Source organism: Coregonus lavaretus (assembly GCF_964263955.1).
Source record: "Coregonus lavaretus genome assembly, chromosome: 6".
Taxonomy (NCBI): Eukaryota; Metazoa; Chordata; class Actinopteri; order Salmoniformes; family Salmonidae; genus Coregonus; species Coregonus lavaretus.
In genome coordinates, this window is record NC_139993.1 from 3,037,400 (window position 1) to 3,056,470 (window position 19,071).

The 19,071-nt window shown below is 43.4% G+C and overlaps 1 protein-coding gene across 1 annotated transcript; it reads right to left on the reverse strand.

Annotated features, from left to right (window-relative positions):
• Nucleotides 1-8,245: 8,245 nt before the first annotated feature.
• LOC311130625 (ATP-dependent RNA helicase DDX39A) lies at nt 8,246-19,048 on the reverse strand. Its single transcript, XM_084163413.1, has 9 exons — nt 18,968-19,048; nt 17,807-18,015; nt 17,405-17,532; nt 16,797-17,073; nt 15,385-15,503; nt 11,214-11,345; nt 10,787-10,896; nt 8,990-9,282; nt 8,246-8,517 (listed from the first exon to the last, which is right to left on the reverse strand). Exons 2-9 carry the CDS (start codon nt 18,012-18,014, stop codon nt 8,501-8,503), a joined length of 1,284 nt encoding a protein of 427 aa, XP_084019539.1. The 5' UTR covers nt 18,015; nt 18,968-19,048; the 3' UTR covers nt 8,246-8,500.
• Between the last annotated feature and the right edge of the window lie 23 nt (nt 19,049-19,071).

Consider the following 19,071-nt stretch of genomic DNA (forward strand, 5'->3'; position numbering starts at 1 on the left):
AGATCTTCTCCAAGTCATTAAGGTTTCGAGGCTGACGTTTGGCAACTCAAACCTTCAGCTCCCTCCACAGATTTTCTATGGGATTAAGGTCTGGAGACTGGCTAGGCCACTCCAGGACCTTAATGTGCTTCTTCTTGGGCCACTCCTTTGTTGCCTTGGCCGTGTGTTTTGGGTCATTGTCATGCTGGAATACCCATCCACGACCCATTTTCAATGCCCTGGCTGAGGGAAGGAGGTTCTCACCCAAGATTTGACGGTACATGGCCCCGTCCATTGTCCCTTTGATGCGGTGAAGTTGTCCTGTCCCCTTAGCAGAAAAACACCCCCAAATCATAATGTTTCCACCTCCATGTTTGACGGTGGGGATGGTGTTCTTGGGGTCATAGACAGCATTCCTCCTCCTCCAAACACGGCGAGTTGAGTTGATGCCAAAGAGTTCCATTTTGGTCTCATTTGACCACAACACTTTCACCCAGTTCTCCTCTTAATCATCAGATGGGCATGAATTTGTGCTTTCTTGAGCAGGGGGACCTTGCGGGCACTGCAGGATTTCAGTCCTTCACGGCGTAGTGTGTTACCAATTGTTTTCTTGGTGACTATGGTCCCAGCTGCCTTGAGATCATTGACAAGATCCTCCCGTGTAGTTCTGGGCTGATTCCTCACCGTTCTCATGATCATTGCAACTCCACGAGGTGAGATCTTGCATGGAGCCCCAGGCTGAGAGAGATTGACAGTTATTTTGTGTTTCTTCCATTTGCGAATAATTGCACCAACTGTTGTCACCTTCTCACCAAGCTGCTTGGCGATGGTCTTGTAGCCCATTCCAGCCTTGTGTAGGTCTACAATCTTGTCCCTGACATCCTTGGAGAGCTCTTTGGTCTTGGCCATGGTGGAGAGTTTGGAATCTGATTGATTGATTGCTTCTGTGGACAGGTATCTTTTATACAGGTAACAAGCTGAGATTAGGAGCACTCCCTTTAAGAGTGTGCTCCTAATCTCAGCTCGTTACCTGTATAAAAGACACCTGGAAGCCATAAATCTTTCTGATTGAGAGGGGGTCAAATACTTATTTCCCGCATTAAAATGCAAATCAATTTATAACATTTTTGACATGCGTTATTCTGGATTTTTTTGCTGTTATTCTGTCTCTCACTGTTCAAATAAACCTACCATTAAAATTATAGACTGATAATTTCTTTGTCAGTGGGCAAATGTACAAAATCAGCAGGAGACTGATGGGATACACAAGGTACATCCCTTGCCAAATGAAGACAGTTTTATCACAAATTCAGAATGGACTGGTTGATTGAAGTAAGGATATATGAGTTCCAACAAAAAGCTGCAGTTTTGGAATAATTGTTGTGTTCAACAAACAGATGTTGTGGCCGTAATTCATCACCATGCAGTGTTCAATGTGGAATTGTCCATTTATAAAATTCCAAAGAACAGGCAGAATAAACTAAATCGAACATCTGTATATGGAAAAGAAGACAGATTTTGGTTTGTAACCCTGAAAAAATGGTGATTCAGCTCACCAAATTGAGCCCATTTCAAATGATCACTATTGGAGAATAACTGTTCCTGTCACGTCTCCTCCCGTTGCTCCCCTCGCAGCGCTCTGATTCGCCGGTCTACTGAGCCACCGGTCTGAGCGCACCACCTCGGCAACACAGGAATGGAAACCCAACCCACCCTAATCGCCTCCAGCGCACCTGCACCTCAACATCTCATCACCACCCCTATATAGCCCTGGACTATATAGCCCTGGACAGTTCCAGGCAAGAGATGCACGTCTCTTCACACTGTCAACCTCTTTCATTTGGAAAAATATTATGTTCTATTTTATTCTGATATATTACATTGTTTTTTTTAAAACTATAAAATAGGTGTGTCTTGGCTGTGATAAGGGCTCGGGAAATAAGAGCGTCCTGTTAGCTAAATTAACAAAACAAGGTTATGCCATTACATAGCCCTAGGCTGCTACAATTAAGCGCCTGCTGAGGTTACTGCCTTTTTGAAGATTGTGGTCCATGATGTGATATAACCTGTTGATATTATGGTTTCAATAAATCAATATTTTATAAGGTAGGGCTGACAGAGAGAGGGAGGGAGGGTGGGTGGGGAGTTCTCGGCCCATCCATTCCAGGTAAATATTTATGTTCCAGAGAACTGAAGAGGAGGATTCAGTTCCATAGGTTCTTCTTATTTTATCTTAAAGGGACATATCTATAACTCCCCCCTGACAGGTAAATCACTGACAATCAAGGGAGTTTCATCACCTAAAATAATAAAACAATGATCAGCCTAAGAATGAAAAGATTAGCGACCATGTGAGTCTCTGGGTTGCTATCTACAAAATATTTGGAGTTATTTTCATTAAATAAACACATACAGTGATTTATTAGACATACAGTAATTCTTTAAAAATTAAATAAAAAAGACAAGCAAAAACTCAAACAGGAAGTACCAGTGACGCTCTTAATATGGAAGTGGTCCAATGAAGCAGATGCTAAGCTACAGGACTGTTTCGCTCGCACAGACTGGAATATGTTCCGGGATTCATCCGATGGCATTGAGGAGTATACCACATCAGTCACCTGCTTCATTAATAAGTGCTTCGACGACGACGTCCCCACAGTGACCGTACGTACATATCCCAACCAGAAGCCATGGATTACAGGCAACATCTGCACTGAGCTAAAGGCCAGTGCTGCCGCTTTCAAGGAGTGGGATACTAATCCGGACGTTTATAAGAAATCCTGCTACGCCCTCCAAAGAACCATCAAACAGGCAAAGAGTCAATACAAGACTAAGATCGAATCCTACTACACCGGCTCTGACGCCCGTCGGATGTGGTAGGGCTTGCAAACTATCACGGATTACAAAGGGAAACCCAGCCGCGAGCTGCCCAGTGACGCAAGCCTACCAGACGAGCTAAAGGCCTTCTATGCTCGCTTCGAGACAAGCAACACTGAACCATCCATGAAAGCACCAGCTGTTCCGGACGACTGTGTGATCATGCTCTCCGCAGCCAATGTAAGTAAGACCTTCAAATAGGTCAACATTCACAAGGCCGTGTGCCAGACGGATTACCAGGACGTGTACTCAGAGCATGCGCTGACCAGCTGGCAAGTGTCTTCACTGACATTTTCAACCTCTCCCTGACCCAGTCTGTAATACCTACATGTTTCAAGCAGACCACCATAGTCCCTGTGCCCAAGAACACGAAGGTAACCTGCCTAAATGACTGCGCCATAGCACTCACATCTGTAGCCATGAAATGCTTTGAAAGGTTGGTCATTGCTCACATCAACACCATCCTTCCAGAAACCCTGGATCCACCACTACAATTCGCATACCGCCCCAACAGATCCATAGATGACGCAATCTCTATTGCACTCCACACTGCCCTTTCCCACCTGGACAAAAGGAGCACCTACTTGAGAATGTTGTTCATTGACTACAGCTCAGCGTTCAACACCATAGTGCCCTCCAAGCTCTTCACTCAACTAAGGACCCTAGGACTGAATACCTCCCTCTGCAACTGGATCCTGGACTTCCTGACAAGCCACCCCCAGATGGTGAGGGTAGGCAACAACACATCCACCACGCTGACCCTCAACACGGGGGACCCCTCAGAGGTGTGTGCTTAGTCCCCTCCTGTACTCCCTGTTCGCCCACAACTGCTTGGCCACGTACGACTCCACACCATCATTAAGTTTGTCGACAACACGACGGTGGTAGGCCTGATCACAGACGACGATGATACAGCCTATAGGGAAGAGATCAGAGACCTGGCAGTGTGGTGCCAGGACAACAACGTCTCCCTCAACGTAAGCAAGACAAAGGAGCTGATCATGGATTACAGGAAAAGGAGGGCAGAGCACGCCCCCATTCACATCAAGGGGGTTGTAGTGGAGTGGGTTGAGAGCTTCAAGTTCCTTAGTGTCCACATCCGTAAGGACTTATCATGGTCCAAACACACCAACAGAACGACTATTCTCAGGAGGCTGAAAAGATTTGGCATTGGACCTCAGATCCTCAAAAGGTTCTACACCATCGAGAGCATCCTGACTGGTTGCATCACCGCTTGGTATGGCAATTGCTTGGCATCTGACCACAAGGCGCTACAGAGGGTAGTGCTTACAGCCCAGTACATCACTGGGGCAGAGCTTCCTGCCATCCAGGACCTCTATACCAGGCGCTGTTAGAGGAAGAACCTAAAAATGGTGAAAGACTCCAGCCACCCAAGTCATAGACTGTTCTCTCTGCTACCACACTGCAAGCAGTAATGGAGCGCCAAGTCTGGGACCAAAAGGCACCTTAATAGCTTCTACCCAAAAGCCATAAAACTGCTGAACAGTTAATAAAATGGCTACCTGGACTATTTGCATTGACCCCCTGTTTTGCACTGACTCTCTTGTACAGGCTTGTTGTACACTCACTTGACTCTAACTTCACACTCACACATACTACACTGACTCTCCAACACAAACACACACACACATCTTCACATATGCTGCTACTCTTTGTTTATTATCTATGCCTAGTCACTTTACCCCTACCTACATTTACATATTACCTCAATTACCTCGACTAACTCGTACCCCTGCACATTGACTCGCTACCTTTACCCCTTGTATATAGCCTCATTATTGCTATTTTATTATGTTACTATTTTTCCTTTAGTTTATTTAGCACAGTTTTCTTATTTACTTTTTAAAAACTCTGAACTGTTGGTTAAGGGCTCGTAAGTAAGCATTCCACAGTAAGGTCTACACCTGTTGTATTCGGCGCATGTGAGAAATAACATTAGATTTGATTTGAATATTCTGTTCACGAACACTTGGGATGCAGGGGCAGAAACCAGATCCAGTGCCACAGGGTACAGCTTTGGATAAACAGCCATCCTTGCCTGCCAGAACTGGAGAGGTGACTCAACATGCCCCCCTTTACCTCTTCCAGGTATTTCCGCAGCTCACACAGGGCACTTAATGCCCTGCCAGGTTGACCCTCTGGCTGGACAGTGACCTCAGACAGAATCTTCGATGCGAGGAAGCTATATTTTTGAAGCACTGTGGTCGAGATGCTTGCTGGATTCATCATGCTGACATCTTCCTGGGGTCCTGCTGCTCAATGTTGAGACGGCACGGCACCACATCAGACAGCGACTGGCTGTCAGTTTGAAGTTGGTTGGTGTGGATTGCGAATTGCTCCAGCAACTTCACAACCTGTTCTAGCTTGTCCCAGTCACGCTCTGTGCTTGCCCTCAGATTTCTTCCCTGTTAGCTGCCCACTGGGCTAAAACTATTTGAATCAATGCTATTTCCACGTCATTTCAACCGAAAAATTCAAAGTGAAGACGTTGAATCAAAGTGGAAATCTGATTGGATTTGCAAAAAGTACTCAACTGAAGGGAATTTCGTTTTTTTTTCACCTAACTTTTAACTTCAATCCAATGACAGGGTGATATTTTTGGTTGATTCCACGTTGAATTCACATTAGTTGAAAACTCAACCAAATGTAAATAAAAACTAGACGTTGAACTGACATCTGTGCCCAGTAGGTAGTGATAGCTAGTGATAGTGATGCACAAGCTAGGCCTATTTGAAACATCGGCATCTACTGACAACATTTATCCGCCAGATTCAGAAGCTCGAAAAACCCATTTGATTTTGGTCTAAAGTTTAGAAGAAAAAAACTCAAACTAAACATCATTTATGATGGTTTTCATTTTATTTTATTTTGCAGTCAAAGATAATAGTTTCAGTATAGTTTTAATTTTTCAAAGAGATCTCGCCGCCATTGGACTCTGGAGCAGTGGAAACACGATCTCTGGAGTGATGAATCACGCTTCATCATCTAGCAGTCCAACTGACTAATTTGGGTTTGGCGGATGCCAGGAGAACGCTACCTGCCCCAATGCATAGTGCCAACTGTGAAGATATATTTTTTTAAAGGGGGTAGATCAGCTTAATATTGCAGATATATTGTAACTTCCATCAATGTAATTGTCTGCATCACTTCCAATCCCCCATGTGTATTAAAATATATTCCCCTTTATTACTTTCCAACCCCACCACCCTTTCCCTAATTGGAGTAAACTAGTGAACAACAATGCTTAAGCCTCTACTTCCAGTTTATACTTACTATATACATTTTATGGACACAGTCAATTTTACAATAATTCTATTTTGTTCAACTGTAAAGTTAGGTGGAGAAGGAATAATGGTTCGGGCTAGGACCCTTAGTTCCAGTGAAGGGAAATCTTAACGCTACAGTATACAATGACATTCTAGATGATTCTGTGCTTCCAACTTTGTGGCAACAGTTTGGGAAAGGCCATTTCCTGTTTCAGCATGACAATGCCTCCGTGCACAATGCGAGGTCCATACAGAAATGGTTTGTCGAGATCGGTGTGGAAGAACTTGACTGGCCTGCACAGAGCCCTGACCTCAGCCCCATCGAACACCTTTGGGATGAATTGGAACGCCGACTGCGAGTCAGGCCTAATCGCCCAACATCACTTATGCTCTTGTGGCAAAATGGAGCCAAGTCCCCGCAGCAATGTTCCAGCATCTAGTGGAAACTTTCCCAGAAGAGTGGAGGCTTTTATAGCAGTAAAGGGGGGACCAACTCCATATTAATGCCATGGTTTTGGAATGAGATGTTCGACGAGCAGTACATGTTATTGAGTGAGGATGCCTGGGGGGTGGTCTGGAGAGGAGCTAGGCCCCCTTGTCCGGAAGTTGGGGAATTTTGCATTTTTCGAACACCTGAAACTGAGACTTTTCCTGCGATCTAGAGCAATAAACATTATGCTTCATTCTAGGTTAAAAATATTTCTGTTTTTCATATCTAAGCATACCTCTTGATCTGTCTGTATCCTCCTGACTGGTGGATATTTGTTAAAGAAACAAAATATGCTACTCTGCATCTCTGTTAAAATCTGGGTAAAAGATTGAAAAGAATGTGAGTCTTATTCTGTACATTTAGTAATTGCTTGCTTTTCTAAAGTTGAGGCATGGCAGCTAAAATAGTTAGACAAGCTAGCTACTCTAACGTTATTGATAGCCTGAAATGGCTTCTTGGAAGCCAGTTATGAGGTAGGGAGATTGGGAACCTATCTGGGTTAGCTAAAATTGCTAGGTGGTTAGTTGGCACGTATGAATGGGGCCATGTATCGTGAGATTTTGAGTGAAAACCTCCTTCCATCAGCAAGGGCATTGAAGATGAAACGTGGCTGTGTCTTTCAGCATGACAATGATCCCAAACACACCGCCCGGGCAACGAAGGAGTGGCTTCGTAAGAAGCATTTCAAGGTCCTGGAGTGGCCTAGCCAGTCTCCAGATCTCAACCCCATAGAAAATCTTTGGAGGGAGTTGAAAGTCCGTGTTGCCCAGCGACAGCCCCAAAACATCACTGCTCTAGAGGAGATCTGCATGGAGGAATGGGCCAAAATACCAGAAACAGTGTGTGAAAACGTTTGACCTGTGTCATTGCCAACAAAGGGTATATAACAAAGTATTGAGAAACTTTTGTTATTGACCAAATACTTATTTTTCACCATAATTTGCAAATAAATTCATTAAAAATCCTACAATGTGATTTTCTTTTCTCATTTTGTCTGTCATAGTTGACGTGTACCTATGATGAAAATTACAGGCCTCTCATCTTTTTAAGTGGGAGAACTTGCACAATTGGTGGCTGACTAAATACTTTCCCCCCACTGTATATACATATTTTGATTTGTTTAACACTTTTTTGGTTACTACATGATTCCATATGTGTTATTTAATAGTTTGAGGTCTTCACTATTATTCTACAATACAAAATAGTAACAATGAAAGAAAAACCCTTGAATGAGTAGGTGTTCTAAAACTTTTTACCGGTTGTGTGTGTGTGTGTGTGTGTGTGTGTGTGTATATATATATATATATACACACACTTTTTTTAAATAGTGGAAGACATCTGAAATCTATGATCATAGTGCCCTCTACTTGTGACAGGAAAAATTGAATCTGATATTCTAGTGTTAATCTAGGTCTGTCTTCTGACATTTGAATTCAACATTGATCTTCCATGTTCAATGATATGCTGCAATGTGAAAAGTCAATCTCCAACTTCTCTAATTAGTAACTATGGTTACAAAATTCTGGTAACTTTCCCAACATTCTAATGTAGGTGGAAAATTGTCAGAATTTTTCAACTCTATTAGTAAGGGAAAAGAAAATAAACAGTGACATAATTGTATAAAAAGTTTTAATTTCAATTATTTAATTAACCCAAAAAACAGAAACCACAATTAACAGGGAAAACAAAATTAAAACTGCAGCCCCGGGAGGATAGGATAAAATAAAAAGTGATGCAAAATGAACTGGGAGATCAGGGAGAGGTATTTAAAATAAAAAACGGACAGATTATTTTTTAAATCTCCCTCGCTGAAAAACACAGGGACAGAGGGGTGCACACGTCGTCTTCACTGGTCAGGGGGCGATCTTCATCTGGACTGTTCAACTGAAATGAGAAAAGGTGAGAGAAGAGGGAGATGTTAGTTTACAGCATCAAACAGTGTACCCACATAAAATGACTTGCAGATGATGGGTACAAAAAATAACCTACAAATAAAATGGATGCCTGCAGCAAAACATAGCTATACAGACCACATACTCCCATGACTACTCAGTGGCTCAACATTTCCTTTGAAGGTACAATTGCAAGCAGCACTGGCATTGCAAACAGCACTGTATTAATGAAGGATCTTCCAAAACACAAAGGAATAAATGAGAAGTGAAAACGTGGCTGTCTGAAATGGCATCCAATTTCCTATATAGTGCACTACTTCTGATCAGAGCCTATGTGGCTCTGGTAAAAGGTAGTGCCCTATATAGGGAATAGGGTGACATTTCGGACAAAAACCATGAAAAGGTACTGCGGCAGCACATGAAATCCAAATGAGTGCTAGACTAGTTTGTTGGATATAGCTTACTGTAGGTGGAGATGTCAATCTCTTCTGGGAGCTCTGCCACGTTGACCTCGAAGCGGTCCTGCACATCGTTCAGGGTCTTGGCGTCGGTCTCGTCAGACACAAAGGTCACGGCCAGACCTTTCGTCCCGAACCTGCCGGCACGTGCCACTCTGTGCAGGTAGGTGTCGGAATCCTCGGGCATGTCGTAGTTGAAGACAATGTTGACGCGCTCAATGTCCATCCCTCGGCCAAACAGGTTGGTGGCCACCAGGATCCGCCTCTGGAAGTCCTTGAACTGCTGGTACCGGGAAAGCCTGGGTGAGGAAGGGGGGCATTCATAGATTTAGAAATGAGTAGAACAGGCATAATGCTTCCTGCTTCACTCCTGTGGGTACACAAACATGTCTGAGTGAAAGTTATTGTTCAGTCCCTCCGGATAACAGCTTCTGCTATTACAGAAAACGTGCACGTAAATGGAAGATTATCAATTTGATTGCACATCTCAGTCCTCTTGCCTCCTTTTGAAAAAAGGTAAAAGGTAACTGAGGGGAGGAAATGTGGAAACAAATGCGCTTGTATAAAATGAGACTCCATCATTCGCGTGTCATCATGCAAAAAATGTTTACAGGGGTGGAATGGCATAAAATTAACTTTTTGGTTCACCAGCCACTGTTGCAGGTAGATTTAAAAATCTACCAGCCACCCCCCCCGCTAAAATGACACCAACAAAATAATGGATGAGCATGCTTTGTAATGTTTCTAAAACAATAAATGTATTACTAGTAAGAAGTAATGTGGTATATTGTTTAATTTCATTTTTTGTGACCTGAGTCTTTTAACCAAAATACCACTGACGAGACAACATGTTCACCTGCCCCTTTAAGGGCTGGAGGTTACCGTGGATACACGACTCAAATCATGTTTGTGCCTGTGAGATTGAGTCTGACTAGCAATAGAAGAGTTGTCTGTTCCCTAGCAGTTGAAACTCAAACATAGAAAAACAACCTAGCTTGTGAACAAAACAATGTAAATAGCCAAGAAACCCAAGGAGTCTCACTTCAGTTTCAAGTAAATTAGACCAGCCAGGCCGTGTTGCAGTGCGAGGTGGAATAGGCTATATAGAATTCGTAGTTCTTTGACTTAATTTACCAGCTATGAAACAAAATGGCAGAAATACTTTGAAAACAGCTACTGCAGCATTTATTTTACTATAAATGTGATCATACTTGACTATTTTTAATTCACAAACGCGAGTGAAATGCTCACACTGTGGAGCCCTGACCACCCGCCAACGAGGCTGGTGAAAGACATCTTACCCGCCAATGCCAAGTGTTAATTTTAGGCCCTGGGTGGAATCCCAAATTAAAACGTATAAAGTAGTAAGACATTTAGTTAGTTGTGCTAGACATTTTATACATAAAACAATAAGTAGCATATAGTTTTAAAATATGTGCATGCTTTTCTCCGTCGAGTAAACAGCTGATTCAAAGGGGAGTGGCAAATCTCAAAACTCTTCCGAAGGACACTTGTGCTTCCTCACGCCTCTGTTTGCCTACTAATTGACACTCTCCTCGACCGCTTATCGGTTTACGGATGAGAGAGGACAGTATTTTGCCCAAATCAGAATTTCCCAATGAAAGCAGAGGCCCAATCCCAAATCGACCACTAAACCCTATGCACTTGTTGAAAAGTGAGAGGATTTGAAGTGTACGCAGTATCGTAATATTTGATAGGCTAGGGGGACGTTTCACAATATTGCTTATACCAATCAAAGCCTCTCAGATTTCAACAGGTGCATTCCCCTCCGTCAGAACCCACCTCTCCTCCTGGGCCATGCCCCTGTGGATGGCGATGGCAGGGAAGTTCTGCTCCACCAGCAGCTGAGACAGAGCCACACAGCGCTGCACTGACTTCACAAAGATCACCACCTACATACAGGGGGAAGAGAACGGCAGTAAGACAATGAAGACAAACACGGGCCACAAAACCCATGCTGCATCTGATATGGCACCCTGGCTTTACCCTGGTCAAATAGATGTACACTGAAGACGAAAAACACGGGGCATAAAACTAACACAGGCAGAAACCATGTCGGCTCATAGACTTAGTTAACTTGAATGAGTACAATTGTATTTAACGTGACTTTCAAATCCATGGATGAAACACATTCAACTCACTCAGATTAAAACAAAAATAAATGACGTTTTAGCATTAAAACCTCTGAAAATATCAATTTTGTCCGTACCTGGTTGAACTCGAGCACGTCGAGCAGGTCGAAGAGCTTGCGGTTCTTCTCGCTATCCTTCAGCTTGCAGTAGTACTGCTGCAGGCCGTGCAGCGTCAGCTTGGTCTCATCGTCCACAAACACCTCCATGGGCTACAGGAGGAAGGAGATATTCATTAAGCACCAAACATAACAGAAAACAGGGAGGGACTACCTGGACTTTCATTGCAAAAGTGTGCCCTAATGAATACAACATCGGGAAATCGTCACTCTGTGTTCCAGTTCTATAAACCTAGCTACATTAAGTGAATACAGGAGTAAACCACATTCTGTGTTGGTGAATGAAGAACTACAAATGTGATTTTGTGAACGTCAATTACTAGTACTAGAGTCTGGATGGAACTTTATTTTCGTTATAGAAGAGTTCTGTTATAGCTTTAATGCAAGGACAGTTCCTCCTGAAAATGTCCAGAGGCAGGGGTAGAGCCCCAGACCCCGGTTTTAAGAGATGGTCACTCTGCCCCCCTGATATGGCCACTTGTGACACAGACAGTCACGAGCAGGCAAAGCATAGAGGGGCTTGACTGGAACTTTTTACATGGATATTAAACCATATCCAAAATCACTTAACTACCCCTCAGCAGTTTCCACATCCAAATGCCTCATGAGCTTAGTTCAACTGTCATAACCCATCAGAAGCCAAAATATAAGCTTGTTTCACTCCAATGTTTGTAAACAAAGCAAACGTAAATATATATATACACATACACACACATATCACTCTGAAAAAAATGAAGAGACCACTGCAAATATTTCTTAAATCAGCATCTCTACATGTATGACAGCCATTCCATTCCAGTGTCTGTTGAATTCCAACACAGGCACACCTCATTCTACTGAATTAGGTACTGATTAGGTGATCACCTGAACCAAATCTTATTTAACAGGGAAACGTATAAAAACCACTGCTGTGGTCATCACTATCCTCTTGCAATAGGACCAGCTGGATGGCAAAAACAGTGCTAATAGTACCTCCAAAAGTAATATTAATAAAAAAAATAACTATTGACCATGCCAAAAGAGTTGAAAAGGAAAGTTGAGTGAGGAAAAGAAGGGTTCAATTCTGGCTTTACTGGCAGAGGGATACAGTGAGCGTCAGGTTGCTTCCATCCTTAATGTCAATGACAGCGGTTCATAAGAACAAGTTCAAGCAGCAGACATTGGGGACAACAAACCGGCAGAGGGCGAAAACGACTCTACTGACCGGGATGACCGCCAACTCATTCGAATGTCACTCAACAACCGTAGGATGACATCAAGTGACCTACAAAAAGAATGGCAAACGGCAGCTGGGGTGAAGTGCACGGCGAGGACGGTTCGAAACAGGCTCCTAGGAGCAGGGCTGAAGTCGTGCAAAGCTAGAAAAAAGCCCTTCATCAATGAGAAGCAAAGAAGAGCCAGGCTGAGGTTTGCAAAAGACCATAAGGATTGGACCGTAGAGGACTGGAGTATGGTCATCTTCTCTGATGAGTCCAATTTTCAGCTTTGCCCAACACCTGGTCGTCTAATGGTTAGATGGAGACCTGGAGAGGCCTACAAGCCACAGTGTCTCGCACCCACTGTGAAATTTGGTGGAGGATCAGTGATGATCTGGGGGTGCTTCAGCAAGGCTGGAATCGGGCAGATCTGTCTTTGTGAAGAACGCATGAATCAAGCCACGTACAAGGTTGTCCTGGAAGAAAATGTGCTTCCTTTTGCTCTGACATTGCTCCCCAACTTTGAGGATTGGTTTTTCCAGCAGGACAATGTGCCATGCTACACAGCCAGGTCAATCAATGTGTGGATGGAGGACCACCAGATCAAGACCCCGTCATGGCCAGCCCAATCTCCAGACCTGAACCCCATTGAAAACTTTTGGAATGTGATCAAGAGGAAGATGGATGGTCACAAGCCATCAAACAAAGCCGAGCTGCTTGAATTTTTGCGCCAGGAGTGGCATAAAGTCACCCAACATCAATGTGAAAGACTGGTGGAGAGCATGCCAAGACGCATGAAAGCTGTGATTGAAAATCAGGGTTATTCCACCAAATATTGATTTCTGAACTCTTCCTAAATTAAAACATTAGTATCGTGTTGTTTAAAAATGAACATGAACTTATTTTCTTTGCATTATTCGAGGTCTGACAACACTGCATCTTTTTTGTTATTTTGACCAGTTGTCATTTTCTGCAAATGAATGCTCTAAATAACAATATTTTTATTTGGAATGTGGGAGAAATGTTGTCAGTAGTTTATAGAATAAAACAAAAATGTTATTTTTACCCAAACACATACAGTGAGGGAAAAAAAGTATTTGCTCCCCTGCTGATTTTGTACGTTTGCCCACTGACAAAGAAATGATCAGTCTATAATTTTAATGGTAGGTTTATTTGAACAGTGAGACAGAATAACAACAACAAAATCCAGAAAAACGCATGTCAAAAATGTTAAATTGATTTGCATTTTAATGAGGGAAATAAGTATTGACCCCCTCTCAATCAGAAAGATTTCTGGCTCCCAGGTGTCTTTTATACAGGTTAACGAGCTGAGATTAAAGGGAGTGCTCCTAATCTCAGTTTGTTACCTGTATAAAAGACACCTGTCCACAGATGCAATCAATCAGATTCCAAACTCTCCACCATGGCCAAGATCAAAGAGCTCTCCAAGGATGTCAGGGACAAGATTGTAGACCATCGCCAAGCAGCTTGGTGAGAAGGTGACAACAGTTGGTGCGATTATTCGCAAATGGAAGAAACACAAAAGAACTGTCAATCTCCCTCGGCAAGGGGCTCCATGCAAGATCTCACCTCGTGGAGTTGCAATGATCATGAGAATGGTGAGGAATCAGCCCAGAACTACACGGGAGGATCTTGTCAATGATCTCAAGGCAGCTGGGACCATAGTCACCAAGAAAACAATTGGTAACACACTACGCCGTGAAGGACTGAAATCCTGCAGCGCCCGCAAGGTCCCCCAGCTCAAGAAAGCACATATACAGGGCCGTCTGAAGTTTGCCAATGAACATCTGAATGATTCAGAGGAGAACTGGGTGAAAGTGTTGTGGTCAGATGAGACCAAAATCGAGCTCTTTGGCTTCAACTCAACTTGCCGTGTTTGGAGGAGGAGGAATGCTGCCTATGACCCCAAGAACACCATCCCCACCGTCAAACATGGAGGTGGAAACATTATGCTTTGGGGGTGTTTTTCTGCTAAGGGGACAGGACAACTTCACTGCGTCAAAGGGACGATGGACAGGGCCATGTACTGTCAAGTCTTGGGTGAGAACCTCCTTCCCTCAGCCAGGGCATTGAAAATGGGTCGTGGATGGGTATTCCAGCATGACAATGACCCAAAACACACTGCCAAGGCAACAAAGGAGTGGCTCAAGAAGAAGCACATTAAGGTCCTGGAGTGGCCTAGCCAGTCTCCAGACCATAATCCCATAGAAAATCTGTGGAGGGAGCTGAAGGTTTGAGTTGCCAAACGTCAGCCTTGAAACCTTAATGACTTGGCCACCAGGTTTGCACACAAGAAACATCTGACCTCTGTGATTGCCAACAAGGGTTTTGCCACCAAGTACTAAGTCATGTTTTGCAGAGCGGTCAAATACTTATTTCCCTCATTAAAATGCAAATCAATTTAACATTTTTGACATGCGTTTTTCTGGATGTTTTTGTTGTTATTCTGTCTCTCACTGTTCAAATAAACCTACCATTAAAATTATAGACTGATCATGTCTTTGTCAGTGGGCAAACGTACAAAATCAGCAGGGGATCAAATACTTTTTCCCCCTCACTGTACCTATAAATAGTAAAACCAGAGAAAATGATAATTTTCCAGAGCTCTCTCTCTGTGTGTGTGTGTATATATATATATATAGCCTCAAAACGATAATTCTGATATCATGTATGGTCAGTCCTTGCATCCGTAGCTCTATGAATTTGAGAGTGGTTACATTTCTCCAGACCTATCCCTCAGCTTTTTACTGAAAACAGGGGCGAGGAAAACGCTTCATTATTCTTTCTACTGCTGATTGCCGCTTTAAAAGTGCAATTTAGGGAGACTGGTTAATCTGTGTGTGTGTGTAAAACTGCTACTTTAAGTTTCAGAACATGTACATCACTTGTGGTTATTGAAACCCCTTCCAACTTACATCCTGCATGAACTTGCGGCAGACAGGGCGGATCTCTTTGCTTAGGGTGGCGCTGAACATCATGCACTGCTTCTCGTGGGGTGTGAGCCTGAAGATGTCCTGAACATCACGCCTCATGTCTGAGGGAGAGACGATAGGAAATGAATGTCAGTCACAAAAAAGTCAACACCCTCAGCCTGAAATCTGAGTACTACATACAACAAAAAAGGTTTAAATACACTATTGACAGTCTACGTTTTGGCTAAATCCTTACTTAATTCACACCATCTATCACAATCTGTACCAAGATCCACCACTACTTAGTATGAAACAGTGAATTAGATGTGCATTCTAAGTGGTATGTACAGTACCAGTCAAAAGTTGACACCTACTCATTCAAGGGTTGTTCTTTTTACTAGTTTCTACATTGTAGAATAATAGTGAAGACATCAAAACTATGAAATAACACATATGGAATCATGTTGTAAGCAACAAAAGTGTTAAACAAATCAAAACATATTTTATATTTGAGATTCTTCAAAATAGCCACCCTTTGCCTTGACAGCTTTGCACACTATTGGCATTCTCTCAATTGGGATTGTGGAGGCCTGGTCATCTGATGCAGCACCATCACTCTCCTTCTTGGTAAAATAGCCCTTACACAGCCTGGAGGTGTGTTGGGTCATTGTCCTGTTGAAAAACAAATTATAGTCCCACTAAGCCCAAAACAGATGGGATGGCGTATCGCTGCAGAATGCTGTGGTAGCCATGCTGGTTAAGTGTGCCCTGAATTCTAAATAAATCACAGACAGTGTCACCAGCAAAGCACCCCCACACCATAACACATCCTCCATGCTTTACAATGGGAACTACACATGGAGATCATCTGTTCACGCACACCGTGTCTCACAAAGACACGGCAGTTGGAACCAAAAATATACAATTTGGACTCCAGACCAAAGGACACATTTCCACCGGTCTAATGTCCATTGTTCATGTTTCTTGGCCCAAGCAGGTCTCTTCTTAGTAGTGGTTTCTTTCCAGCAAATTCGACCATGAAGGCCTGATTCACACAGTCTCCTCTGAACAGTTGATGTTGAGATGTGTCTGTTATTTGAACTCTGTGAAGGGTGCTATTTGAAGAATCTCAAATATAAAATATATTTTGATTTGTTTAACACTTTTTGGGTTACTACATGATTCCATATGTGTTATTTCATAGTTTTGATGTCTTCACTATTATTCTACAATGTAGAAACTAGTAAAAAATAAAGAAAAACCCTGGAATGAATAGGTGTCCAAACTTTTGACTGGTAGTGTACATTGAAACATATGTTTTCAATTGACCGTTCATCTTTGACGTTTCAACGTACTCCTTGCTCCCGTCACTCACATTCTCACACATCTGGCACCATCCCCACTGTCCTACTCACCAAGCTGCTCCAGCATCTTGTCACACTCGTCCAGGACAAAGTGCTTGACGTTCTTCAGGTTGAGAGTCTTGTTGCGGATGAGGGCCAGGATGCGGCCGGGCGTTCCGACCACGATGTGGGGGCAGTTCTTCTTCAGCACGTCCTCGTCCTTCTTGATGGACAGGCCCCCGAAGAACACGGCCGCCTTGACGGTGGGCATGTACTTGGAAAAGCGCTCGTACTCTTTGCTGATCTGGAAGGCCAGCTCTCGTGTGTGGCACATCACCAGCACAGACACCTGGTAGACAGAGAGAGAGAGGTAGGGGAGGATGTTTAATACAGAGCTCTCTGGACATCAGAGAAACAAAAAGGCACACACACAAGATTATCCAATAGAAAAGCGCTGTGTAAACAGTGGGATTAAAAGGAGAACAAATTCAGACTGCAATAGTGTTAGTGATTAGAAGTAAACACTTTATGCAAGTCTCCCTCCACGCCCCTAGTCTCTAAGGGGTGGTTTCCCAGATACAGATTAAGCCTATTCCTCAACTAAAAAGCACTCAATGGATTCTCCATTGAAATGGCTGCTTCCACAATGTAGAGTTGAATTTCATTTTTCAACCACTCACCTGCCCGTCCACGGGCTCAATCTGCTGCAGGGTGGCCAGTACAAACACAGCTGTCTTGCCCATACCAGACTTGGCCTGGCACAGGATGTCCATGCCCAGGATGGCCTGTGGGATGCACTCGTGTTGGACTGAAAGACAGAAACACAAGTCAGAAGTATGATGTGATGCTTGAAGGGGCATACATGTATATCTCATAGTCCGAGTCCCAAATGACACCCTATATAGTGGATTACTTTCGACCAGGGCCCATATATAGCGCACTACTTTTGACCAAAGCCCCATGGGCCCTGGTCAAAAGTATTACACTAAAATTGGGAATAGGGTGCCATTTGAGACACACATAGAACAAACTAAGTCAGAGACGGTCCTTAGTTGAAGGTGGGCAGTGCCTGTGAGACTCACCTTCAGAGGGATGTTCAAAGCCACAGTCGACAATGGCGCGGAGCAGCTCTGGTTTGAGCAGGAAGTCTCGGAAGCCGGAGCTGTGGATGGAAACGTAAGAACCCTTTACCTCCTTCTTGCCCGCTGGTGTGGCAGTCTCTGGGGCAACCTGTGGCTCCTCATCCTCTTCATAGTCCAACAGCTCGTTGTCAACGTCGTTCTCTGCCATGCTACAGAAGGAGTAGTTGTGTTAGTTGAAACTAGGAAAAACTGGAGACTAGTTGGGGGGGGGGGCTATATCAACAATACAGTAAATTCAGAAGGTAAATTGAAATGCCAATTCAATAATCTATATAAAATTCCTCACCATCTATCAATCAAACTTTGATGATTATTTCATTATTTGAATCAGCTGTATAGTACTACGGTAAAAACCAAAACGTGCACCCCTTGGGGTCCCTAGGTTCGAGTTTGGGAAACGCTGGTCCAACATGTATTCCTACATAGCATTAGCTAGCTTACAGCTAGGCTGGTTAGCTGCTAATAATGCTAGTAGCAGGCCGCACTCACAGCACGGCTTGTCACCGCCAAAGTTGGATAGTATGCAAAATGGTAAGCGAATACATTTTGCACATAATCATTACAATTTACCTAGCTAGAAACAAGGATTGGACCAGCAACCACCCTGTAACGTTAGTTAGCCAGTTGCCCGATTCAATCAAGTTGAACAGGGAGTCATGCCTCACTCTCCGCACAAACAATGGCAGCCGTCTCCTCTCATTCAAACTTTGTGGCAGCAAAGTGCTATAAGGTCCATAATAGGTTCCAAATGCAAGGTGCATATTCAGAAATAACGTTGGCTCAAATTAATAACGACCAATACATTTCTAGGGTCTAACTTGACCTAATGTAATTCTGGGAACCAACCTGCGACACACTGCTAGCATAAGTTAACTGCTAACTGACATGACCGTGCTAGTACTAGCTCGACGCAATGCTAAATGTGTTAGCTAGCCAGATCGCACAAGGTTTTAGCAAAGATTACAACACAAATATACTCGAACCTGGCTGCTATTTATGGGCGTTATGGAAAGAGAAATAGATGTTTCAATTTTACAATCCATGCAGATATTGAAAATTACTCAATACAGTGCATTTGTTATGCAATTAAAATACACTTACTTTTCGGTGTTAATTCAAATCGGCTTCGAGTATCACTGCTAGCTACGTTCACAGGGGCAGTCCTCAAGTACATTCGTCCGGAAGCGCTGGGCTACTGTATTCGT

What these genes read in the sequence shown, in the direction of transcription:
- LOC311130625 (XM_084163413.1), bottom strand. Translation starts at nt 18,014, where the DNA reads ATGGCAGAGAACGACGTTGACAACGAGCTGTTGGACTATGAAGAGGAT. An exon ending in TTGAGCCCGTGGACGGGCAG is followed by an intron (nt 17,074 to 17,404) that starts GTGAGTGGTTGA and finishes TCTGTCTACCAG; the next exon opens with GTGTCTGTGCTGGTGATGTG. An exon ending in GCCGCAAGTTCATGCAGGAT is followed by an intron (nt 11,346 to 15,384) that starts GTAAGTTGGAAG and finishes TTCCTCCTGTAG; the next exon opens with CCCATGGAGGTGTTTGTGGA.